The 27,096-nt window shown below is 35.3% G+C and overlaps 1 protein-coding gene across 5 annotated transcripts in view; it reads right to left on the reverse strand.

Moving 5' to 3' along the window:
- Positions 1-27,096, reverse strand: part of DPP10 (dipeptidyl peptidase like 10) — a 1,281,550-nt gene that overhangs the window by 301,716 nt on the left and 952,738 nt on the right. For all 5 annotated transcript variants that reach the window (XM_077861455.1, XM_077861454.1, XM_077861453.1 and 2 more), the window contains one exon: positions 8,093-8,187. In XM_077861455.1, the coding sequence (XP_077717581.1) occupies positions 8,093-8,187 (95 nt within the window). The remainder of the gene's footprint in view (positions 1-8,092; positions 8,188-27,096) is intronic.

Consider the following 27,096-nt stretch of genomic DNA (forward strand, 5'->3'; position numbering starts at 1 on the left):
CAAAGGAGAGGTGTGTGGGATGACAGGTAAAATTAGGTGATGGGGATTAAGGATGGCACTTGTTGTAATGAGCACCAGTGATGTATGGAAGTGTTGAGTCACTGTACTGTACAACCGACACTAATACTATGCTGTATGCTAAGTGGAATTTAAATAAAAACTTAAAAAAGTACTGAATGATCCAAATAATTATAATTAAAACAGTACTTTTGAAAAATAGTACACTTTTAACATCCAGGAGATGATGGATTGAATTTCTACATTCTATGTAAACTTCCTAATTTCATTGCAAATCTTTTTCAACCAAGACTCAAAAATTCCTTTATTGTACTGTTATATACAAAAAAATCAAATGTAAACATACACATACATCAACTGAAAACCAAATAGAGTCTAATGTCAAGATTAGTTGGAAAACATTAAAATAGAAATGATGACTTAATGCCATGTAAAAACCTAACACACAATGTTGATTCCTCTATATCTGAAAGATACAAAGCAATTAGATAGAGACCCATCCACTCTATCCTCAAACAAATCCTTGATCCACATACTTAGCATTTTTTTTTCTGTTAGTCCATTCTAGTTCAAGCCCTAAATCTTCTGTCATTGACAGAAATACCATTGCTTAGTCCTCAAAGTGGTCTTATAACTTCTACTTTAACATCCCTAGAATTTATTCCTAACAAAACAGACAGAGAATATTCTTTTAAAATGTGACTTAGATATAGCCACTTTCTTCAAAGTGTGCCTATTGTTTATAAAACAAAATCTTGGCCTATAAAACTCAACATAGTTTTTCTCATAGTTATTCTACTAGGTTCATCCTCTACATTCCCCATTACAATATTTCCTATTCTTTTTTTTTTTTAATATTTCCTATTCTTAAAATAGATCTATGCAGTTCCCACCCAAGTTTTTTGTAATTATTCTTTTTTGAGCCTACAAAACTGTTGAACCTGACCTTGAAATGTTGCCTCCACAGTGGACCTTTCCGGGGTCCTGAAACTTCTCTAATTTTCACTCCATGCTACATTTTTCCCGAAGGACTTAGTATCAGCTGCAATTGCTCATATTGAGTATTTGAGTGTTTGTGGTTGGTTTGACAAGCCTTCCTTGTTCAACAGGTATCACCAGAACCTAGAATTTTATCTGATATATACCAGAGGTGAAAAAATCATTTGTTGATAAATGAATCAATAATATTAATAAGCTAAGATATGATGAGTCATTTTAACAATGATGCCACAACATTATAAAACAGGGAGAAAAATTTCTGTAAGTTTTAAAGGGAAGGAAGAATTTCAAATGTAGAGTAGTTACTAACTCTGTAATGGGCTGCCATTATCATTTAGTGTTTGCTGAATGCTGAATACCCTACATTATGTTCCATAAACAAACTGAACTATATATTCCCAGTGTACTATGAAAATATCTGTAATCTTTACTATAAATGGCTACAAAGTTATAATGCATACTTCTCTATTAGCAAAGCTGCATAGACCAAGGTATTCTGAAACTGGAAGGAAGGAAGGAAGGAAGGAAGGAAGGAAGGAAGGAAGGAAGGAAGGAAGGAAGGAAGGAAAGAGAAAGGAGAAGAGAAGAGAAGAGAAGAGAAGAGAAGAGAAGAGAAGAGAAGAGAAGAGAAGAGGAGAAGAGAAGAGGAGAAGAGGAGAAGAGAAGAGGAGAAGAGGAGAAGAGGAGAAGAGAAGAAAAAGAATCCCTATATCATCAGCTTGGAAACTTTCTAAGGTCTCTTAAAATGCATTTTCCTTGTTCAAATTCCACCATGAATTAATAGAAGAATCTGGATATTTCACTATTAATATTTTTTGAAATGTCTAATTGGCTCTCCATGACTGGGAGGTAGTCAAATATAAAATTCCTGTGAAAGAAAATGAAAGACAGAAATATTCATCAGATGGTCAAGGGCATATAATCAGAGCCTTGAACTGCTCAAAACAGACTGATTGGTCCTAGATATAATTCAGAGCACTGACCTCTCAGGAAGCTGAAGTTTAAAATAATTGTAATTAATTGCAATAAATCTGGCTGCCAGCTAGCTTCTCATTCTATCTGACACAAAACAAAGCAATTTACATCCACAGCCCCAGGGATTCTAAATAAGAATCTTGAAGGAAGCATACTGGAATTGTATAATTTTATTGCACATGTTTAAGAGGATATATTAGATATAGTTGAAACAAGCTCTTTTTCAAAGGGTTAAATAAAAGATGTTTAATAGAAAGTGGTGTTTTATTCCATACAACAGAGACTTTAGATGTATTATTTAGGAAATTTTGATTTCCGTCAAGGATGACATTCAAGAATCTTCGTAACAATTAATAGAGCCATTGATATGGTTTTATTAGTAACAGCACTACTGAGGACAAAAATGATTATAACATCCAAAATACTTTATCCCGGTGAGTAAATTTGTTTGTAGCATCTGTTTCCTGGATCATTCACACTGCTAATTAAGGGTGAAACAGATTATGGAATGGTCTCTCTTTGAGTCTTTCTCACCTATGCGGAACTATAAGAATAACTACGGAATTGTAGAGTAATCATGTCACACTTGCAAACATATGGAGAAAAGAGTATCTGTTTTCACACTTTAGATTTGTCCTTGAAGAGACTGCCAGGTTAAAACTATGCAAAAACTCATTTTCACATTCATCTAACTTAGAAAATTTTTAAACAAGCTAAATATTCATGGTAGATTCAATGTTCTCTTTCCTAAATGAATATAAACAAAATATTCTAATCTTTGCTGGAAAATATGTTACCTTATTTCTATTCCCCTGAATGTGCAGAGATGGTATATGTAAAGTTCAATACTTCTTTGATGACTAAGACTTGGAAATTACCTAAATAAACTAATTAAATATAATGATCCTTTTAAGAATGAATAATATGGGTGTAAGAGGATCTAAATATTTTCAAGCTGAATAATAAAAACATGAAAAAATATGAATGTGTCCAATTGTAGGGAGTAGTTATTGCTTTTGGGTGGAAGAGAGCTATGTCCAGTCTGAAAACAAATAAATTCAATTATTTATAAATAACGTAATGCCCATGTGAAGAATTACACTGGCTGGAACTCTATGTAGTCATCAGGTTTTATCCTCTAACTTAAAGAAAATCACTTGGTTTTTTTGGTCAAAGGAGTGGATAATTTCAGTAAGTGATATCAACTTGTCTGAACAACAACAAAATATCTCAATTAGAAGTATCTCCAGAAAACTATAAGAAAACTAGGGTCATACTTTTAGCCTATACTCTACACTATCTAAAGAGGAGAAATCCAAGGCTATGTGATTATATTCATGTTTGCTGGTCTTCTTTAGAGATCTGTCTATAAAAAGAAGAAACATGTCTCAAGAAAATGAAGCCAGAAGCCACAGCTTAAAGTCTTCTCTGACAAAAAGAACCATTGCTTTGATCTCACCCATTAAAAAACTACCGTTGAATCATCTTGGGTTCCCCTGGTATCCCTGCCTCAAATTGGATTTTGCAAATTTGGCACCATTGACATTTTCAGCCAGGCAACTTTTTTGTTGTTGTTGTAAGGAGCTGTCTTGTGCATTTTAGAATGTTTAATCGCATCTCTGACCTCTATTCACTAGATTCCCATGGCACACCCCACCTCATCAGCCATAACAATCAAGAATGTATCCAGAGTTGCCAAATGTCTCCTGATGGCAAAATGACCCCTGACTGAGAACCACTGGTCTACATAAAGAAACTGTATTGTGCACACAGCAACTGGGTAAATGTGCAGTTCCTGTGACTTCACTGGCCAATCAATATTGGTCACACTACTGATGTCATTACTACTGAGATACCAACACATACTGCCAAAGTCAGATCTTAAAAAAAATAACAAAGTCTCCATAATTATAGCCAACATGTAAAGCCACTTGTCCAGTCAGAACTTTCTAATAATGTTTTGTAAGTTCATTTTTTTGAGTTTTTATTTAAATTCCAGTTAGTTAACATACAGTGTAATATTAGTATCAGGTATAGAATTTATTGATTCACCACTTACATGCATTACCCAGTGCTCATCACAAGTGCCCTTCTTATCTTTATTTCAAATTTTAAGGGACGAAATAAGAGGTGAAATTTTGAGTGCCTTTATCCAATAAGTGTTTATTGGTACCACAGAATTTTTTCCATAGGGCACCTATTTCCTTAAACATGAATCAGAAAATAAGTTGCTTGATTGATTTCATGGTGGGGGAAAAAAAAAAAAAAGAGTTGGATCCATTCCCTCCACCCACACATACACAGTGGCAGAACAAAGTAAAAAAATAAATAAATATAAACGTTACAATGACATGCAAACCTACGAATGCTATCTCTATGCCTAAGTCAATAAATTCTCCCTGGTTCTAATCAAATCTACTATCTAAGAATGGCCTATAAAAAGACAATTGGACTTCCAAAATGTGTAGCTAACATTTCTTTGGAATCATTCTGCCGCCAAATATGAATTTCTTCCCTCTGTTCTGGGCTATTTTTATAGCATGTTTTTAAAAGCTTGTAGATTTTCAGAATCAAAAAGATGTAAGAGTCTTATCCATCAGTCACCCATTTCCATATTAGTGCATTAGATACATGTTTCTAATTTCCTTCTAATTTCAAAAAGTGATTCGATAGAACTGTTTATGGCTTCTGGTGTTTTCTGCTCAGACCACTGGTGATTTTCAATTTACTGACAGCAGAAAGAGTACATACAGCTAATACTTATGAAACATTTCCTCATTATGTCACTGTGAATGAGCTTTTGTTTGAAATAGTTCTGGCTTTAAGAGATAACATTTTCAAACACTTATAAATGATTAAGAGCAGTTTTGGGGCTAAACCACTTCTTTTGCTTAACTCCTCTTCAAAAAGTTATATACCCTTCAATTTCCTCCTTCATTAGAAATCCACCTATCTTCAATCCAAAAGAAGCCTTAAGACAATTATTTCAGGAAAATGATTTACTTTTGTTTTATTTTTGACAGCCAAGTCCAATATTACTGTTAATCATAGAGTCTGTTAAGCATGATTATATAGCTAAAAGTACCCACTATTCATATTTAAAATGATTTTAAGAGGGGAAATGACAATGTGGTGTTATCTTAATTATTAAAATAAACTGTTACATTTTAGAAAAATATGACCTACTAAATAATAGGCTATTCTGTTATCACACTTCTATCAATAAATAGTTTAATTTCTTAATTGATTTGGCACTTTTATTACAAAGCTTTTATAGTGATCTTAGCCAATTAACTATGATTCTAATTAAAATATTGATAATTGCTCAATGAAAAAAAAATTGCAGTATGAATAAAATCCTTATGCTCTGGTAAGAGATTTTTTCAAGCAGAGTGGCCTTGGAGAGAAAGCAAATCCAGATTTTAGCCTAGCATGAGCTTTGAAAATACAACTATATTTAAATATGCTATCTTGGAGTGGGGGGGGGGGGGGAATGATTAAATGAGTTCCTCTGTAGAGATGTGGAATCATGGTATTTGTATTGTTTATTTTTTACTGATTTTTTTTAAGATTTTATTTATTCATGAGAGACCAGAGAAAGAAAGGCAGAGACACAGGCAGAGGGAGAAGCAGGCTTCATGCAGGGAACCCAATGCAGGGCTCCACCTGAGACTTCAGGATCACGCCCTGAGCCAAAGGCAGATGATCAACTATGAACCACCCAGGCATCCCTATGTTTTACAGTTTAAAGTTAAGTGGTTGCAAATATATACCACACTCCAATCCCTTATCCATGCATCCCACTACCCCCAGTGAATTCTGATACCTCTAGGACTTATAAATTGTTTAATTATCTGTGTTGTGAGATAAATGTCTTTAGGGAGACTATGAATCTTAGAAGATCAGTAAATTAGAATATTTGCTAAATATGACTCTGTGGTAATTAAGAGTCATTGCCTACATAGAAGAGAGTAGAAATAGATCTCTGAAGGATTTAAAAAGATTAAACACACAGGCACAAAGATAAAATGGTATTAACAGCACATGAATAAGATGAGCTGGAGGTGGTATGAGATACCAACAAAACCACTGGGATAATGGACTAAAGCCACAAGGTTTTATTTGTTTTTGTTTATTTTTTGATGTATCATAGAGTGTAAGAAAGGAATAAATGTTGAAAAAAAAAACCATAATCTGTATTTACGTTTTTTTTATAATGAAGACTCCATTAAACTGTAAAAAAGTGAGTGATCAGCAAGAAATAGTCACACAGCTGAATATTCATGTACTGAGTGTTCAAATCCAACTTAAAATGCTTGGCCATTGAAGGCCTATACTACACCTCAAAAATGATACTTTATGATAAAAAGAAAACATACAAAATAAGAAATGTATTTTGTTTCTTCCCCCAAACTAATTTTATTGAAAATCAATTCATATTGACTTTAATGGGCAAATCATTAGCATATCCTCTCCTCATTACCAATTCCTGCTTTCTGCTTTCTGTCCTACTGAGGGCTTTTTTTCCATTCATTCCAACATCTCTTGATGATTCCTTAGCCTTTTCTCCAATACCTCAAAGGACCATCTAATTAAGAAACAAAAGGGCAGCGCAGGTGGCTCAGAGGTTTAGCACCTGCCTTCGGCCCAGGTCATGATCCTGGAGTCTCGGAATTGAGTCTTGGGATCAAGTCCCACATCAGGCTCCCTGCATGGAGCCTGCTTCTCCCTCTGCCTGTGTCTCTGCCTCTCTCTCTCTCTCTCTGTCTCTCATGAATAAATACATAAAATCTTAAAAAAATAATTAAGAAACAATATATACTGTTCTATACTACTTATTAAGCTTTTTCAATAGAATTAGTATTTTCTGCCCCAAGGAAATCCAAATTTTTAGAAAGTGAGCAATATGGCTTCTGTATTCTCAACATTCTACAAGGGCCATCAAGAGTTGCATTCAGAGTAGCTATTTTTCTAATATCTATGAATTAACAAATTAGTTTAAAAACAAAATGTCCTTATTGTGTCAGTTGCTGCCCTAATTACTAAAATGCATCAGCTGTTTGGTTTAATTTAGACTAATAGATATATAACTATCAAAGCATTTCCTGATATCAATGACCATTTTTTCTTAATATATAAAACCACTAAACAACAGAAGGTTCCATTCTATCTCTTTCACCTAACCAGCCATTTTATAATAAACATGAAGTCTAGAAGCCTATTCCAAATGTAGAAGTAGAAATTAAAAAAAAAAAAAAAAAGTAGCTGATGATTTGCTCACTGATTTGATTTGCATGGAAGATCCTCTGAGGCCACGGAGTATGTTTTCTCTGTATCATAGGAAATTATTTAATAGGCAATATATTGAACCTTCCATTATATAAAAACCATGAGTGAATAAACTGTGCACTATTTTTCAGTGGTGTTTGACAGCTAAAGTTTGAATATCTGCAAAAGTTAATTCATTAATACTTGCTCTGTAGGTAATCATAGTTAAATCCAAACTTAAGAAGCATGAATTTACAAGAAAGACAAAATTCATATTCTCTTGTAAGAACAAATAAATATATTCTGTTACTTAAACATTGTCAGGCTAACCAGTGAAATGATGATAGAAGCCTATGTTATAAAACTAAAATTCATCAAATCCAGCAGAAGGCCAGTCTTAGAAAGCCTGCCTTCTGATTGATCCAGAAAACTACAACAAAATTGGAAGTCAAAAAGAATGAAAAATGAAGAGTAAGAAAAAAATTGTGGTAACTTGTATTAATTTTTTTTTAATCTTGACATTCATATGAGTGACCTTACATAGGAAATACTGGACAAAAAATATCCATTGTAGGGATATTTTATTTTTGGAACCATTTATTCATTGACTAAAAAGGGGGTATATGAAGATAAATGGGGAGACATGAAGCAGATGGTCACATGGGCATTTCCTATTAATAGATGTACTGATTCTAATGATGTGTCAAACCCTAACTTTTTACCTGAAATGTGTTGCAGGTGCTGGAGCTGAAGAAGAAAAAAGTTATGTGCACCGAGAGAGCATTTTAAACAATACTGAAATGCATAAAGTAATTAATCTTTCATTACTTACAAAAGTTGTGTTTTCCAATAATAATGTGGTGGCATTTGTTTCTATATTCAGTTTAATGACATGTCCATTCTCGCTTTTATACACCACATCTGTATCTGCAACAACAAAGATATTAACAATTGACAAACAGATTGACTAGGTAATATAATAAACTATAAAGGAGAAAATGTGCATAATAAGCAGGCACATTAGAACAATCATTGTTAGCCTTTAACAACTTGAGCAAATTTTTGTACTTGGCTCACATTAATCTTCAACGATCAAGAAGCCTGGCTAGCACATGGTCTATTGTGCAGTGAAGACAGGGTTAGTGAAAGGGCCACTCAGGTTTCTGGTTTAACAACTGAAAATTAATTAAAATATGGAAAATCTGCTGCCCACTCTGTGATGGAAAGAAGGGGCAAAGAAGTGCCTCCCATTTCCAAGGCACTGTTACTGAATCATGATCTAGTTAAATTGACAACGAGGGCTGCCAGTTTACCATAACTCCACACAATTCTGAGCTACTCCTACCAGACCATCCTCATGCAGACTTTTTACTGTTTCCAGTCTTACCACTTCTCAATTCCTTTCCAACCTTTCTCCTTAGGAAATTTGTCCCTAATATTTTATCTGGCTTGTGTGATCACAGATCAAAATCTCTTAAATTTGTCCCTGATTTTTTACCTGGCTTGTGTGATCACAGATCAAAATCTCTGAGACTGTTGGCATGCCATTGTAACCTCTCTGTCAACTTTAGGAAAATGATGTTTTTATTTTATTTTATTATTTTATTTTATCTTATTTGATTTTTGATGTCTTCATTTTAAATAATTGCATTGCTTCTGGATAGTTGTTGATTTTATATATATTTGAGTTCAATTCAGCCACATTTGTCAGCAAATTAAATCTTCTTAAGAATACCTCATGGAGGGAATCCCTGGGTGGCTCAGTGGTTTATCGCCTGCCTTCGGCCCAGGACATGATCCTGGGGTCCTGGGATCGAGTCCCGCATTGAGCTCCCTGTGTGGAGCCTGCTTCTCTCTCTCTCTCTCTCTCTCTCTCTCTCTCTCTCTCATGAATAAATAAATAAATAAAATCTTAAAAAAGAAAAAAAGAATACCTCATGGATCCCTGGTGGCTCAGTCAGTTAAGCATCTGACTTTGGCTCAGGTCATGATCTCAGTGTCCTGGGATCCAGCCCTGAGTAGGGCTCCCTGCTCTGTGGGGAGTCTGCTTGTCTTTCTCCCTCTGCCTCTCCCCCCACTTGTGCTCATTCTTTCTCTCAAATAAATAAATAAAATCTTAAAAAAAAAGAATACCTCAGACTAAAAGTATCAACAGAAGGTAAAACTACCAGAGAGGATACTTGGGAGTTAAATATACATATATATTCATTTTCACATTCATCTAACTTAGAAAAAATTTAAACAAACTAAATATTTATGGTAGATTCAATATTCTCTTCCCTAAATGAATATAAAAGAAACATCCCAATCTTTGCTGAAAAATGTTATTTTATTTCTTTCACCCTGAAGGTACATAGATCATATGTGTAAAGTTTGATACTTCTTTGATGACTATGACTTAGAAATTACCTAAATAAGCTTATTTAATATAATGACTTTTTTAAAAAAATTAATAATATGGGTGTAAGAGGTTCTAAATATTTTCAACCTGTGGGACGCCTGGATGGCTCAGGGCTTGAGCACTTGCCTTGAGCTCAGGGAGTAATCCCAGGGTCTGGGATCAAGTCCCCCATTGGACTCCCTGTATGGAGCCTGCTACTCCCTCTGCATGTTTCTGCCTCTCTCTCTCTCTCTCTCTGTGTCTCTCATGAATAAATAAGTAAATAATCTTTAAAAAAATAAATATTTTCAACCTGAATAATAAAAAAATGAAAGAAATATGAATGTACCCCATGATAAGGAGGAGTTATTGCTTTTGGGTAGAAGAGAGATATGCCCAGTATGAAGACAAATAAATTTAATTATTTGTAAACATGATATAAATAATGTAATGCCCATATAAAGAATTATACTGGCTGGAACATTAAGTAGTCATCAGTTTTTATCTTCTAACTTAAAGAAAATCTTTTGCTTCTTGGTCAAAGTAGTTGATCAATATATAATATATATTATATGCATATATATGTATTATATTACACATACATGTATAAATTAAACATATATACATTCACATTATACATCATACATATTATATATTACACATAGAAATATATATATATTACATATCACACATGTATGTGTGTGTGTTTGTGTGTTAAAGGGAAGATAACCAAATAAAAGAAGACTTGAGTGCTTTTTCTTGTTTTATGATAATCTTCTTTCTAGTTTTACTCAATTCTAACCTTTTGCATGATATTGCATCTCCCCAATCCTCTGTCCATTTTTGGAAGAAAGGCGATATTGAAGCAGTCTGAGTCCACTATCCACAATAAATGAAGTTAAACAAGATACAATTTTATCAGAATAAGCTTTTCTGATTTGTTCTCTAGTTATTTCAATATTACAAAAAGCTATATCTAGAAATGACTCTCCTATTAAAGTTATAGATGGCACAGGAAGCCAGTAGTTCTTGAGCTCAATAAGGACAATGACATGTTGGGTTGGGAAAAACAAACAGTGCTTTAAAAAGGGAGGAAAATAGACAAAAAAGATTTTCAAGTTACTATCTGAAGTGGACTGTATGGGGAGAAAGGCAGTTGTATGTGATATTTAAAATAAGGCCTTCTATCACCTTCTGAACTGAATCAGCTATAAATAAACTATGTTCTCCTATCATTAACTTTACCTGTTGTCTATTCTAGTGATGTAAAACAAATCTGAGCTCTACACAAAGAATAAATATTTATTTTGATTTATATTTCTTTCCTTTTCTCCCTTTCTTCCCTATCCTGTACTTCTGATCACAGCTCAATAGCAACACTGGTCACCTGTGTTACTCATTTGGTTTTGCCAGCTAATTCTGGTCTTCTGTCTTTGAGCTCTCAATTACTGTTGCTTGAAAAAATGAGTATGATCTCAATCAAGACTCAATCAAGACTCAGTCAATCAAGACTTCTGTTATTTTTCTTCATATTCTCAGTTCTGGATCACTTCTAGATACTAAAGGAAACTGCCATCATTGATTAGCAAGAAGAGCCAAAGAGCATGTCTTAACAAGTCATCCTTGTGATATTTTCACTATAAATTAAGAGAAAAGGGACTTTACACCTTCTACTGCACAGTGAAGGAAAATAAAGCCAAAAGCCATCAATGAACGGTTCTTCTCCTAAGAGGCAAGCATATCGTAGAACGTCAAACAGGGGGCAGCCCTGGTGGCTCAGCGGTTTAGCGCCGCCTTCAGCCCAGGGCGTGATCCTGGAGACCTAGGATCAGTTCCCACGTCAGCCTCCCTGCATGGGGCCTGTGTCTCTGCCTCTCTCTGTCTCTCATGAATAAATAAATAAAATCTTAAAAAAAAAAAAAAAAAGAAGAAGAATCTCAAATAGGGATGAAGTCTGTGGACTTAGGGAGGAAGAAGAGCTCAGAGAGCATCTGCAGTATGTATGATGGTTCATCTTTAATGGTAAGGATGAGTAACACATGGCCCCACAGTCTCACAGTAAGAGGAAACTCTAAGCCAATGATGGATTGAATCAGGTTTAGAAAGAGGGTAATTAATCTTTGTTTTCCTTAGAACCAAAGTAGAAGGAAGCAAAGCTTATTTGAGAAGATAAAAACTATATTTAATATTTTAAAAGTAAATCTTGCTTAATTATTTAGACTTGAAAAAATGTACAGAGATTTGAGATTTATAAATACCTTTAGAGCTGCACATTTGCAAATTTTCCTATTAGATTCCCAATGCTGAATTAGAAGAAGAAACATTTTTAATTCAAGTGTAACTCCGTAGCTTAAAATTTAATACAGATTTCTGCATGAATTATTTTAAAAGCATCTAATATCTGCCTTTATTAATTCTGTTTAATTTTATTTTCTGGTCTTTAAAATGTGGTCTTCTGGGTCTCATATTTATCCTACTTTACTGTTTGATTTACAATCACTAGTGGAATCTCCCATTTTGATACTCCTGTTACTGCATTAAATTACTTTCTGGAACTGACTTCAAAACTGTCATGTCATATTTTGCTTAATATTAGGTAATGAAATACTAGTGAATAAGAGCAATGAATAAAGTATATTAACCCAGGAAGATTAAGGTAGGGATACTTGAAATATTCTTAAAACACAGTACTATGCATGTCTACACAGTACTTTGATTAAATAATCTTTCTTCCTTTTCAGCTCATTGAAAGTTAAGAGTCAATTATCCTGAACACATATTTGATTCAGTCAGTTTTTTTTAAATATTTTATTTATTTATTCATGAGAGAGAGAGGCAGAGACACAGGCGGAGGGAGAAGCAGGCTCCATGCAGGGAGCCCGACGTGGGACTTGATCCCAGGTCTCCAGGATCACACCCCGGGGCTGCAGGCGACACTAAACTGCTGCGCCACCAGGGCTGCCCTTCAGTCAGTTTTTTAAAATGAAAAGGTGTAACAAGACAGAATCACCATCTATCCTCTCCATCCTGAGCTCCAAGAATGTATGTTTAGTATCTGTCTCCCTCTTATTATCACTGTAATTTCTGACTACCCCCTGTTTCCTAATGTGTCTAAAGAAAGGGAAAACAGAGTAGTATGTTTTAGGTTAAGATCACTCAGGTAAATGTAATCTTCTATTTTCTACCTCTTCAATACAAAGCAGATAAGTAAAGCACTTCACAGAACAGTTCAATTCTCAAATTGCTAATGAAATTAGCCTCTACATCCACCTCAAATGTCAGGACCAAGAATCAAAGCAGCGTACAGCCATAATATTTTATTTTGAGTTACTACATATTCTAGCCCATGAAAATAAGTGTAAAGATATACAAACAATGTTTTCAGAAACTTAACGAAAATTAATTTACCTGAGTAATAGGCTCTTGAAATGGAACAAATTTCTTAATTATCAAGCACCTCTTTCCTTAATGCTAACTTCAAGATGCCTGCCTCTCTGTCCACCAATCCTAACCTACTACATCATGAGATGTGCCCAACTCCAAACTCATTCTCATATTGAAAATCTGTCTTCACCACTCAATCCCAGATCCCTAGCCCTACACTTACCTCCCCACACCCACCCAACCAGTCCCTGTTTCTGGACATTCTAAGACTGTCAAAATATCCTCCACAACTGCAGTAGGTAATAAACTCAGCTCCGAATAACAGGTTATACTTAGGGTTAACAGCAGACAAAATTCACCTTCCATGCATGTCCATATAAAGGCATTGTTTTTCTGCTGATAACAGAAAATCTGATAATGTAAGTATGCATTCAATTTTGACATGATAATTTGCTTTGGATATTTGCTTTGGATAGTTCAAAACAAAATATACCATCTATCTATAAAGAGAGTTTTCAAAAATTGAAAAAAAAGCTTGGCAAATAAATTATTTGGGAGATGTTAATTCAAATGCGACCTTCGTTTTAAAAAATCTGTTTTTTTAAAAAACCTGTTTTTGATATCTAAAATGAAAAATCCACAGCATCTGATATAGTTTTAACTCACAAGCAATAAACTGAACAAAATTTAAAACCGGTGAAATAATATCATGAAATGATTATCACAGAAAAACTAAAATGCTTTTTGAAAGAATTTGTTAAATATCAAGTTAAGATTTAATCATTAAACATTCAAGGGCCAGTCTGGAATATTGAGCTAATCAACTCTGAAACGCAGCAGATCCCTCATTCATCTCTCCTGATGAACTGCTCACAAGCGTGCAAAACTGTCCTCACTTTTTGAAGAGCCCCAAGCCTGTCATGTATTTACCTGTGAAAACCAAGGACATCTGAATGGCTTCACTATCCTGTCAACCTCAAAAACACATCCTATACTTATTCCTTTTTCTCTAGACTTCTAGAATGAGGTAATCTTTCTCTTTTGTAGCCAAACCACTATGCTCTGAACTCTTGAATATCTTTAATATCTGGTACTTCTTGCCAGCTACTAGTGCTTTTCATAGTGTATATATTTATTTTCAATATTAATAATAGTAACAATAATATAATAATGATGATGATGATGATGATCAGCTCCATTCAGCTCTTTTGCTCTCTCCCAGGATTTTTGTCTCCCTTCACAGTAACCTTCAATAAGCCCTCTACATAATGTTTCTGTGTCATTCTGTGTGTCTTCCTTACATACTATTCTTTGAATTTCCCAGCACTGTAGCTGTGTCCTCACTCTACTGAACTTGCAAACTTCCAACATTACCACCGGCCTGCAAAAATCAAGTCAAATATGCTCTTCCTCCAACCTTTCTTCCCAACTCCCTTGCTTTGCAGTGTGTGATAATGATTAAGTACACAAAGATTTTAAAATCATCTTTTCTGACTTTGAACCATCGCTTTGCCCTGGAATTATTTCCTCAAAATTTGAGTACGTCCTAACTTCCTTCCTTGCTTATGAAACAGAGACATCCTTCCAAGCTCAGCTCTGAGCTTTATTTATTTAATTTCCAATTGCTATTCTCTGAGTGATCCTTCCTAATAAGACCTTCCTATATTGATTCTTAAACTTTCAACTCAGGTTCTGATCCCACCCAGATGTCAGTTTTGTATTTTCAGTTCTATGCTAGATCACATAAATATCTTGCAGGTATATAAAAGTCGGTGAACTATAAACTCCTTATATTTATGGATATACCCTCCCTCAAAGTTCCATATATATTATCTCTTCACTTCCTATATTAATAGTATTCTTTACAACCTTTTGCTTGGAAGATTGTTTTAATTTTTTACATTTTCTCTAAGCCTCCAATTTATACTAATTACATAGTCTTACACATTCTAAACATTTTGCATTTCGTCATATGCACCATAAAGACTCATGGTTTGCTATTAATAAAGTATGAAATGAAAGACTGGCACTCAGGTTACCCACTACTTGGCTTCAACATATATTTATTTACATAGTTATTATCACCCGACACCCTAAAATAGCCCAGATCATCTGTTGTTTACACTTGTTCACATATTTTATACATCACCCTCATTCTACTTTGTTTATGATACTCACTGCCCAAGTCCTGCCCAGATTCTGTGTCTTTTTCTAAGCACCGTTAACCCAACACATCTAAAGTCCTCATTCAATCTCTTTTCTGAACTTCATGTTAGTCATTTAACAATTAATCATATACTTCATTAAAAAAGTACTGTCTATTTTTATTTAGTTTTGATGTGTTGTTTTGGGTTTTCAATTACTTTCTAAACTCAAGAGACATCATCATGTTCCTTTGAGAACTGAGACTATTCACACCCACACATCTTACTATCTATATTAACATGAGTTTACCATCAACTGTCTGCATTAATATAACTTTAATATGTCAGGAAATTCTTACAGGAAGACGAGGTTGCAAATCATTTCATCTCCCCAGTTCCCCACGGAACTTTTTCGAAAACCCATTTACTTGAAAAATAGACTGTTCAACCAGGGCCCACTAAAGTAAGTATCTCTTTCTTACAACAATACATAGTTCAGCCAAATGACTGTTTAATATTTGAGATCCTCTTCCAAACCCTCACCGCCTTGAACTCATCAATCCTAAATTCTTACCATACACACTCACCCAATTCCAATCAACATTGATAGTGAGAGATCTGTCAAGACAGATCCCCCCTGGGATGCCTGGGTGGCTCAGCAGTTGAGCATCTGCCTTTGGCTCAGGGCATGATTCTGGTTCGGGGATCAAGTCTCACATCGGGCTCCCTGTGAGGAGCCTGTTTCTCCCTCTGCCTGTGTCTCTCTCTGTCTCTCTGTCTCTCAGGAAAAAAATAAATAAATAAAATCTTAAAAAAAAATACCCAAAACCCCATACACACCCTGCTTGGTCCTCCTTTCCATATGCTACTCACTCACTGTCAAGACCTTGATCTCCTCTACCAAAGTCAGCAACAGCCTCAGTTGTTTCTTTGATGAATTTCTTGGTGGGAATCGGGGGATAGAACCAGCATTTAGCCGTTTGAAACTTCTATTTTATATAATATATATTTACATGATATGTATAGTGTATATCCCATTGAAGGATCTCAAGAAATATTTTTCTCTGCTACAAGACTAAATCTTTTCACTATCTTTCATATTTTTTTTCACTGTTACAACTTTATTTAGAAATGTATTTAACACCACTGACAAAGACTCCCTCCTTGACCAAAATTCAGCCAGACTCCTCTGAGTGCTCTTCTTGACTAGTCCTTGACGACCTTGGTCTACCTTTAGCATGAATCCTACCAAGTCATTTTAGTAAGAATACCTCCGCCATTGATGTCTAATCAAATTCCTCATCACCCCCCACACACACCTGTGAAATCTAAGTACTTGGCCTTGTATTTAAAGAGAATCCTCCTAAATAAATAAATAAATAAATAAACAAACAAACAAACAAATAAATAAGGAGAATCCTCTTAGGCAAGTTTAGTAAAAATCCCTTACTCTCAATAGGTCCTCTTAGTAAATTTTCTTTTCTTTTCTTTTCTTTTCTTTTCTTTTCTTTTCTTTTCTTTTCTTTTCTTTTTTCTTTTCTTTTCTTTCTTTTCTGTTTTCTTTTCTTTTCTTTCTTTTCTTTTTCTTTTTCTTTTTTTTCTTTTCCTTCCTTCCTTTCTTCTTTCTTTCTTTCTTTCATTCATTCATTCATTCATTCATTAATTTTCCCTACTACCCTCTCACTCTGCTCTTTGACAATAAATCTCCAGTTTATTTGTGGTATTCAGAGTTCAGTTCAGTCTCTCCCCCTGTTGCCATAGTCTTACCTCTATTATAATAGTCATGAATAAAGTCCTCCTTACTATTTTGACAAGTGTCAGTATTTTTCTTTTGACATTACCTTGGAAATCTAAACTTAGGAAACCTACTTTAATAATATTCTGGTATTAAATTTAAATTATATATTATGTATTCTAAAATAATATGTTATTAATATTAAAATAACAAATTTAATATAATGTAAATTAAGTTATATATAAAAATATATACATATCAATAAATAAACTTTATACATACTGTTGATCTGTGAACAACCCCAGGTTTGAACTACACAGGTCCAGTCATATGCAGATGCTTTTCAATAACATTATCAATATATTTTCTCTTCCTTCATGGTGTTCTTAAAAAACATTTTGTTTTCTTTAGCTTACTTTATTGTAAGAATACAGTATATAATACATATAAAATATAAAATAAGTGCTAATTGACAATTTATGTTATTGGTATGGTTTCCAGTCAATACTAGGTATTAGTAGCTAAGTTCTTAGGGAGTCAAATGTTATATGTACATTTTTGATTGTGTGGAGGGTCACACCTCTAACCTACATGTTGTTCAAGGAGATACACACCCACACACACACCCACACACACAGTAGGTTTAGTATGCCAGACTGAGTAAGGGACAGGCAGGGCTAGGCAGGGAGAGATAGGTAGGGGGCCATGGAATCAGGCTCACAAAAATCCCAAAAAATGTGGAAATGAAAGGAAACCAGAAATAAACAAACAGAGCACCCTGTTCCAAGTGCCAGAGATGGGGTCTTGTTATAAAAGCTACTTGTGACCAACAAATAATTGGTCAAATTAAAAAAAGGAAGTAAGACATTGAAGGTGCTATCATTAGTCCTTACTCAATGGTGGTATCAATAGATGTTAAAAGGATTTAGGTTCCCTGATTCTCTTTCAATAAAAGACCAAACTTACAAGCCCTCAGTGGCTACCCTGTCAAGATGCCTCTCACTCCTGAGAGCTTTCTCTGTATCCGTGCTAAAAAACGTCTGTCTCTTTACTCACTCTCCTTTGTACTGGAGATTAATTCTTTGACTCCATGAGACAAGAATCTGCTCTGCCGCTTCAAGACCAGTGGTGTACAATCTCTAGCTATGGCTGTGGACCAAACCTGGGCTCACCAAATTTGGCCCACAACCACATTTGTTTGTTTGTCTGCTTATCTTTATCTTTGGATGCTTTCACACTATCATTATAGATCTGAATAGCTGCAACAGACCAAATGGCTGACAAAGTCTGAAATATTTACTCTGGTCCCTTAAAGACAAAGTTTGCTGGCCTCTGTGTTAGACTATTAATTGTTTGCCTCCTTCAAAGAACATACTTTTCACTCAATGTATTTATAAATGTTAATTTAGTTACTTATCATTGCAATGTCACAAGAAGAATGTTCTTCAGATCCTCTAAATATCTATATCTTCTGAAGAGTTTTGTTTTGTTTTGTTTTGTTTTGTTTTCCAACCTGGCAGGAGAAATATATTTGTCTTAAAATGGTTGGAATTCTTGGTAACTAGGATAAAGTCAGGTGTACAAAACAAATGCATTTTCCTAAAAAGTAATCAGAATAAAGGCCATCTTTATTTAAAAGTCATCATAATTGTAAGCAATCATTATTAATTCATATGAAAGTGTCAATCCTATAAATGGCACTTCCTGTAATAAAAAGCCCTTTCTGGGCTCAATAATGGAGCAGTTGATGGCCACTCAGCTAAATTATGTCTTTTTGATTTGTAGCTAAAATGTGAATAGCAGCAATTTTCTGATGATCATTTCATTCTTTAGATTATTTGTAAAAAAATTCACACAAGAGGAAAATAAAACACCCCTCTCTAGAATTTCAAATATTTCTTGTCACCAGAAGGTTTGTTTGCATAACAGCAGCATAAGTACCACAATGTAAGTGGTTCTTAACTTTCTTCAGTTAAAGCCTACAGGAGTTTACCAAAAGCTTTCTTTAACTTCAGACTCCTATAATCAAAGATCTGCTTGAATGGTCGTCTACTGATGCCAGAAGGCAAAAGGAAGACATACACAGATTAAAATCTTCTCTTCACTGAGTATCTCATGCAAAAGGAACATAAAAGTTGCATGTGTTCCATAATCCTAAAGACCTAAAATTCTACTGCAGTTGAAATGGGAAACAAAGACATAATACAAATTATTAAATTTCCTTACTACCTACAGCCCATTGACAAGTCCTTGAAACAGGCAGAGGGATCTTTCTCTAGGGACTCAGCTTCTTGATGTTAATACTTTGCTAAGATCTAAATGCAATCTTAGCTGGACTCCCAGGCCCTGTATGTCTACTTTAAATATAAAAATCCCTTTGGAAACTTCTTTTTATCTCTAACCCCCAAGATACATGTTGGTAATCACCTCCCAAGCCTATGACCCACTGATATATATCTAAATGGTCTCAAGACTCAGGTTTTATTAGATAGTAATAAATAACCTTTTATCAACAATAGGACCCTCACCCCCTAAGGTCCTGGAAACTTTGCTTCCAAAATTCCTTAGAGACTTACATTATCCCTTACCCCCTCCCAACTTGAAAGTATATAATGGGCCACTCCTCATGACCCCAGTGCAGTTCTCTCTGCCCACAGGTCCTATTCTCATGCTTTAATAAAATCACTTTTTTTGCACCAGAGAGAGAGATCTGGTGCAAAATTCACCAGAATTTTTCTTGGCCATTAGCTTTGAATCCTAATGTCTAACATCTTTCCTACATCAATCACAGTGATACTTGCAGAGAACAGAGCTCATTTTAAAGTAAGCCCTAAACCACAAAATATACAGGAAAAAAAAATAATAAGAGACTGAGCAAGCACCTAAAGCACTGTTCTGTCCTTTAATTTTGCTTTTGTTTTAGCCACTATCAACCTTTTTTTTTTTTTTTTTCTCATTCTGAAGATTAAACTGGGCTGATCTCAGCCTCCAACTGTACTTTTGGAGGAGGAGCCATCAATCCTATACAAAGTGAGAGTTTCTTACATCAGGGTTCTACTCCTGTAAAGAGCCTCTCTGTAAAAATACCATCTGACCTTCACCACACTGCGTTAGTGATTTGTCTGTTGCTGTGAGTAATAAACTCTCTTTGTCTCTGATGCAAAGGCCTCATGTTTTATATACAGGTTAATTTGCAAAGAGGGCAAACCTCAGGTCCTTGCATTCACTTAAAAGCTCTTATCTCTCATTTCTAAACATCCTCCCATTTTCTCTCAAGGTTTTAATTTTAATATTAATTTCTACATCACTAATAAAATAGTGATGCATAGTGAAATTTTATTAATGTAATCATAAATCAAATAATCTTTTATCAAACTTGGAAATTAAAAACTCAAAATGAACACTAATTCTACACATCCAATTTAAGCTCTCATACTGAGACACCGACTACCATTTAAAGCTCTGAATCACACCAGTTAAACATCTATCTGTGCAGATTTAGTCACCTATCACTTAGCTATTTTGGTATCCCCTTTGGATCCTTCCTGGCTGGTCCATGCACTTAAGTCAATTTCCATTAACTACTGACATTGTCCCAAAGACAAACATGTTTACTCTCTAATATCTTTGATAAGGCTATGACCTTCTTCTCAAGATGCAATGCTCTGCCGTGGTTCTTTCTGTTGAATGGCCATACAATTTTATTCTTTGTGCCTATTCTGGGCCAGCTTATCTTGGACAGATTTTGTTATCCCATGGAAATGTTTTCCTGTCATGTTTAATATCAGCACGTTCAAAATGGCAAAAGACAAAGACAGATGGTGATTTTACTTATGTGTGGAATCTAGAAAACAAATGACTAAGCAAATAAACAAAGAGCAGAATCAGACCTATAAATAGAGAGAACAAACTGGTGGCTGACAGTGAGGGATGGGCAAAATTGGCAAAGGGGAAGAGGAGGAGTTCAGGCTTCAGTTATGAAACAAATAAGTCACAGTAATAAGATACAGTATAGGAAACATAGTCAACATTGGAATAGTGTTGTAGGTGACAGATGGTAGCTACACATGTGGTGAGCATAGCATAAGGTATAGAGAAGTTGAATCACTATGTTGAATATGGAAACTAATGTAACACGTGTGTCAGCTGCACTCAAATTTAAAAAAAAAAAGGAAAACAAAAAAGACATGAGGTCAAAGCCAGTAACTTGTGGCATCTTTATGATTGTAAAGTATTATATATTCACTACTGAAAACTGGTATAGGGCAAATATATCAAGGAAAATACTGAAAATGTTAATGTATTTCCTCATAAAATATACAGTTGAGGTCTCATTGTATATCAGAGTTTGCATCATTTTTTTCTCTTAAAATTTAAGATTAGGTATTATATCCCACTATTAATAATTCTCCATTAGCTATTTCAAATGCCTAACATTTTTCAGCCCAAATGATACTTTAGAAAGAAAAATAAATTGAAACATGATAATTGGTAATATCAAAGAGGAAATTGGCAATATTTAGAATGTAGGAAAAAAGGAAATGTAGATAAGATAGCCCTGAATATAGTTTCATAAAGTAGCACTGAAGAATTTTGTTGTCTGGCAAACTAATTCACACATCTGAACAACAGATGCTATGGCTCTTCAAACGCATAATGGCATACCTTTATCAATTTCTGCATTTTTCAATTAAATCTCAAGAGACTAAAATTGATCACTGCACTCCAAGAAGCATATAATTGAACCATAAGGTAAAACTTCATTAAATAGAAAATTGACTTAGTTGAATAAGATAGAAGCATTGCATTGATTTAAACAAAAACAACATTGAAAGACGTGACAAAGAGAATAATTTGAAATTCACATACTCAAAGACAGCCAGACCCTGGAATGAATAACAGAAATGGAAATGTTAAATATATTAAAATGTATATAAGATAATTATCAACATCAGAAAACTATAGTTAGTCCTATGGTTAAGTTTAGTGGAAATGGGGCACTAACTTTGGGCAGCAGGTTTTTGTTTTTGAGTTTGGATTAAGTCACTTCTCAAGCATTTTTAGGCCTTTCTTTTCTTTAACAGAGTTAAGGTTCATGAGAAAAACTCAGCTGATTAAAGAAAGATGCTCATTAAGTCCAAGTAGTAAAATGGTTTTAATCATATTTTGTCATATGCCAAGGATGTAACTTAGCCAACTATAAACAGCTATTATACAAATTGATGTTCTTAGGAAAAAATTGATCAGATAAGAATATTTGGGTAAGTCACTGTTATTATTTTCTATTTCAGGGTAGGAGATGGGGACAATTAAAGGATTCTTTTTGTTTCCAGTATCAAAAGCCTCAACCTAAATGGATATAATAATAATCAAAAAAGGATTATACTGTACATTTGGCTTCAAGAATGACTTGATGCAGGAGCTCAAATGATCCCATCGGGGGCATGGATCTACTTTACTGAATTTTTTTCAAATGGCTTCATTGAGATAGGCTTTCTCTTCACAATCAAAAGATGGCCGTAACAACATGGAAAGCTTACAGCCTCTTACTTTCAAGCCCAACCATAAAGATCAAAATTCTTTTTTCCAGGATTCTCTATTAGAGATTCATTGCTCTCATTGTTCTTGACTGGGTCAGGTAGACCTTCTTGCCCTGGAAGTTAAGGATTTGCAATATATGAACAGGCACAGGACTAAATCCCATGTCCATTCATGCCAAGGGTTGAGTATTAATTTTTAAGAAAAAAATATTTTGTGGACTTCAGAAAAGGGTCAAGTTTGGCCAAGTGATAACAGATAACAGAACGATTACACAGTATATGTGCTCTGTGAATGACTAATTTCACATATGAAGGATGTTGTTTAGAACAAAAACAATGCTTCTCCAAACCTATCATAAATTGGTGTTTTATTATATAGGAAAGTGAAGGAGAATTGATTGTGAGAGTGAATGAGAGTAGGTAGAGGGTGGTATTTGGCAGGAGCAGAATGGGTTCATAATAGGAACTATATCACAGTAATTGTTAAAATCCTGAGAAAAAAAATCAAGTTTGCTTGGGGTCCTGCCATATTCCCAAACCATGCTTCCCCTAGAAAAAAAAAATGATTTTGCCTAAAATGACAGGACTTTTGTGGCTCATTGGGGAAGCTTGCCAGGAGGACTGTGTGCTTTTGCCAGGATGTGTAGTCAGAGATTTCATTCTACTGAGAGGGGGAAATCATGCTGGCAGCAGATCAGTCTGAGACTGCTGAGGGGATATATAGATGCACATCCTGGAAGAATTACAAATTTCCCTCAAAGTTTCAAGTCTCCTGTTAAGTTGTTAAGAGTTATCAGATTTGCCAAGGAACAGACTGAATTTACAAATGAATCTTGCCAATAAGGATAAACTCTAAACATACTATTTAAAATGAATCACTTAGTATTACAACACTAACAGTATGTATTTTATTACCATGTTTATTTCCCTCAAACTACTCACATTAACCCTACTTATGATTATTGTGAACCAAGTCTCCCTTGCTAAATGCCATAGACAAGTTCAAAATCCACCCCTCCACCATGAATCCTTTCCAATCAATATTTGTTATACTTATACGTGTGTATACATACATATATATACCTGTATCATACATGGGCATATTTTAAATATGCAAACATTAATCATACAGATATACATTATCTAATTGCTTTATCAGTAATTTAGATACATCACTTCTATAAAGGAGTCCTGAGAATAAATAATAATAATAATAATAATAATAATAATTAACTCCAAAATATTCTGAAGAGCTGGGAGGAACCAAAGATGACCTCTTTCATTTCATTTCCAATTCTTTCATTTTATCCATGAAAAATTAAAGCCACAGAAAACTTTAAAAAAGTAAACATTTATTATGTCACAGTTTCCATGGGTTATTGAGTAAGGGACAGGCAGGGCTAGGGAGAGAGAGATAGGTAGGGGCCATGGAATCAGGCTTACAAAATAAAGTCCAAAAAATGCCGAGATATAAGGAAACCAGAGATAAACAAACAAACCAGAACACCTTACCCTAGGCATGGGTAGAGAAGATATTTTTTATGACAGTCAGCCTATGACCAACAAAGAATAACCAGACCATTAAAGGAAGGAAAGGAAAAGGAAGCCATTAAAGATGGTATCATCAGTCCTTACTCAAACCAGGACATCACATAAATGATAAGGCCACAGGCACCCTGGTCATTTTTAAATAAAACAGCTGTCCATGGGGACCCAGGATGGCAACCCTGTCAGGACACTTCTCATTCCTGAGGGTTTTCTCTGTATTCTCACGTAATAAATTTCTATTGCTTTACTCACTCTCTGCGAGATTCATTCTTCAACTCCGTGAGACAAGAACCTAGTTCTTGGGCTACATTATGAGCCCAAGAATGTTTAGCTGGGCCCTCTGCTCAGGGTCTGACAAGGCAACAGTAAAGTATGAGCTGCCGGGAAAGCCACAGAAAAATCAGGGTGCTGAATAAGTAACTAAGACTCCTGGTTTGGGATCCAAGTTCAGCCCAATTTCTATGACATTGGTTATCTCTTAAAAAATGGCAGATGCTTATACTGCTTCCTTAAGCTAGCCCTATAATCTGGATGTTCTTTTCCCTTTCCCCTTAGCTTTAAATTTCAAGAACCTCCTTCATGAAAGTAAGAGAGGCACTACCATGTCACACGTCCTGGTGAGCAATACATTATAGTTATAAGTGTCTCCCTACTACTGTTTCCAAGATGGATTCAGTTGACCCACAGTAGTCTGTTGAGGGAGCGCAAGCGTCGTGGTGCTCCACCCATTCCTTGGGATAAACACATTGATGATAGAATTAATTTTTTTAAAGATTTTATTTATTTATTCATGAGAGACACAGAGAGAAAGGCAGAGACAGAGGCAGAGGGAGAAGCAGGCTCCATGCAGGAAGCCTGATGTGGGACTCAGTCCCGGTACTCTGGGATCACACCCTGAGCCAAAGACAGCCACTCAACTGCTAAGCCACCCAGGGGTCCCGGATGATAGAATTATTAAGAAAAAACATGAAGCATGAAGGTGCTTCAAGCCTGTTGGACAAGTCGTCCCACACTTTCTCTTCTAACTCTAATGCACAGGATGGTTCCCATTTCTCAGTTTAAGGAAGGTGCTCTGGGTTTTCTTAAATTCTCCACTCCTTGCCATCCCTCCAACTATGATTTTTTTAATACTCAACATCATATTTAATTCAAGCCACCTGTTTGCACAGATGGCAGCTTGCTCACTTTTATGCAAAAGCTAAAGATCTAGGCCTGACAAAACATGAGTTAAATTGTCACTTTGCTTTGTTTCTCCAAGCTTCAAGTGAATTAAAGAATCAGAGAGAACAGATGTCCCTCCTTACACATTCTATTTCACCTTTTTTGTCTCCCATCGTCTTCTGGAAAACACAATATGAGATCCTTTGCACTGAACATTATGTTTCTGCTTTAAAAAGATGCACCTTTCTGTCCCTCTTCTTAATGTGACACTTACTGTCACATCATTAAGCAGATAAGAGCCACAATCTGCAGATCCTGCCTCACTTCACCTGTATTTTACCTTCATAACGTTTGCTTTGGGCACAGCTGGAAGCATACACGTGATTGACTAGCAGATAACTGTGTTTGCAGATACGATACAGAAAATAAGCACTATTTTTTATCCTTATCAAAGTGTTCTGATATACCAAGTAACAAGATAATACACACAATGTTTCAATCTATGGTTAGACAAGCCACTCATTTATTTAAGTGTTTACCATGTTTCTGAGGAATGTGAAGGAGGAGGAAAAAAACATCAAAAATCTTCAAATAAAGTTATGTGGTACATTAAAAAAAAGAGCCACCGGGCAGCCCATGGCTCAGCAGTTTATTGCCTGCCTTCGGCCCAGGGCATGATCTTGGAGTCCCAGGATCGACTCCCGCATCGGGCTTCCTGCCTGGAGCCTGCTCCTCCCTCTGCCTGTGTCTCTGCCTCTCTCTCTCTCTCTCTCTCTCTGTGTGTGTCTCTAAAGAATAAATAAATAAAATCTTAAAAAAAAAAGAGCCACCATTTATTACTGTCTGCCAGAGCAAAGGCGTTTCATTAGGCATTTATACTTATCTCATTTAATTTTTACAATAATGGTCCTTCTTACATAAGAGAAAATAAAGTTTAGCCTCAGGGAATTTAACTAACTGGCTAACACTCCACAATTAAAAGAGTGGTAGAGCCAGAATGGTATCAGAGACAGATTTAACTACAATTTGATGATGATAGCTACAATAGCTTCTCTTGGGGATGCCACTTTCCTGGTCTCCATCCCCTTCTAGCACCCTACCACACTCACCAGTCTGGGATGGTGTCCTGCCCTGACCTAGAGCAGAGAGAGAGGTAGGTCATTGACGGGGCAATTCCTGAAAGTCCTTGCAATATTCCATTCTGGGAAACAACTGGGGTCTGAAGCTGGCAAATTCAGGAGCATATGCCTCCATGTCTATTTTGCAGGTGCATGCTCCTGCTCCTTTCGCTATCCCCAGGAAGAAATTTGGACAGAATCCTGTCCGAAACTGAGCTAACAATGCCATGGCATCTGGGTGACTGTGGAGCTAGCCCCAGCTTGGCGGGTGCAGACCTACCGCTGAAGCTCAGCTGGAAGAGTGTGATGACCTCTACAGTGCCAAAGACAGACCATGAGGCTGGAAAAAGATGACCAAGCCCTCCTGCTCTTATATGAGACTCCATGTGGTCATATGAAATATTTATATATGTGTTTTTATTTTTAAAATTAATATGTTGTTTTCCAATTATTTTGTGATAAAATACTCATAACACAATTTACAGTCTTAATGGTTTAAAGTGTACTGTTGAGTGGTATTAGGTACATTCATATTGTTGTGCAGCCATTACCACCATCTATCTCCAGGACTCTTTTCATCTTCCCCAAACTACACCTGCTTAACAGTTACTCTTCAATATTCTCTTCCCACAGCCACTGACAATCGCCATGCTATTTGCTGTTTATATATTCCAACTACTTCTATGTACCTCAGAGAAGTGGGATGGTACGGTATGTGTCACTTTGTGATTGGGTTACTTAGCACATCTTCAAGATTCACTCAAGTTGTAGCATAGGTCAGAACTTTCTTCCTTCTTAAAGATGAGTAATATGTCACTGTATGTAT

Source organism: Canis aureus, chromosome 20, assembly GCF_053574225.1.
Source record: "Canis aureus isolate CA01 chromosome 20, VMU_Caureus_v.1.0, whole genome shotgun sequence".
Classification (NCBI taxonomy): domain Eukaryota; kingdom Metazoa; phylum Chordata; class Mammalia; order Carnivora; family Canidae; genus Canis; species Canis aureus.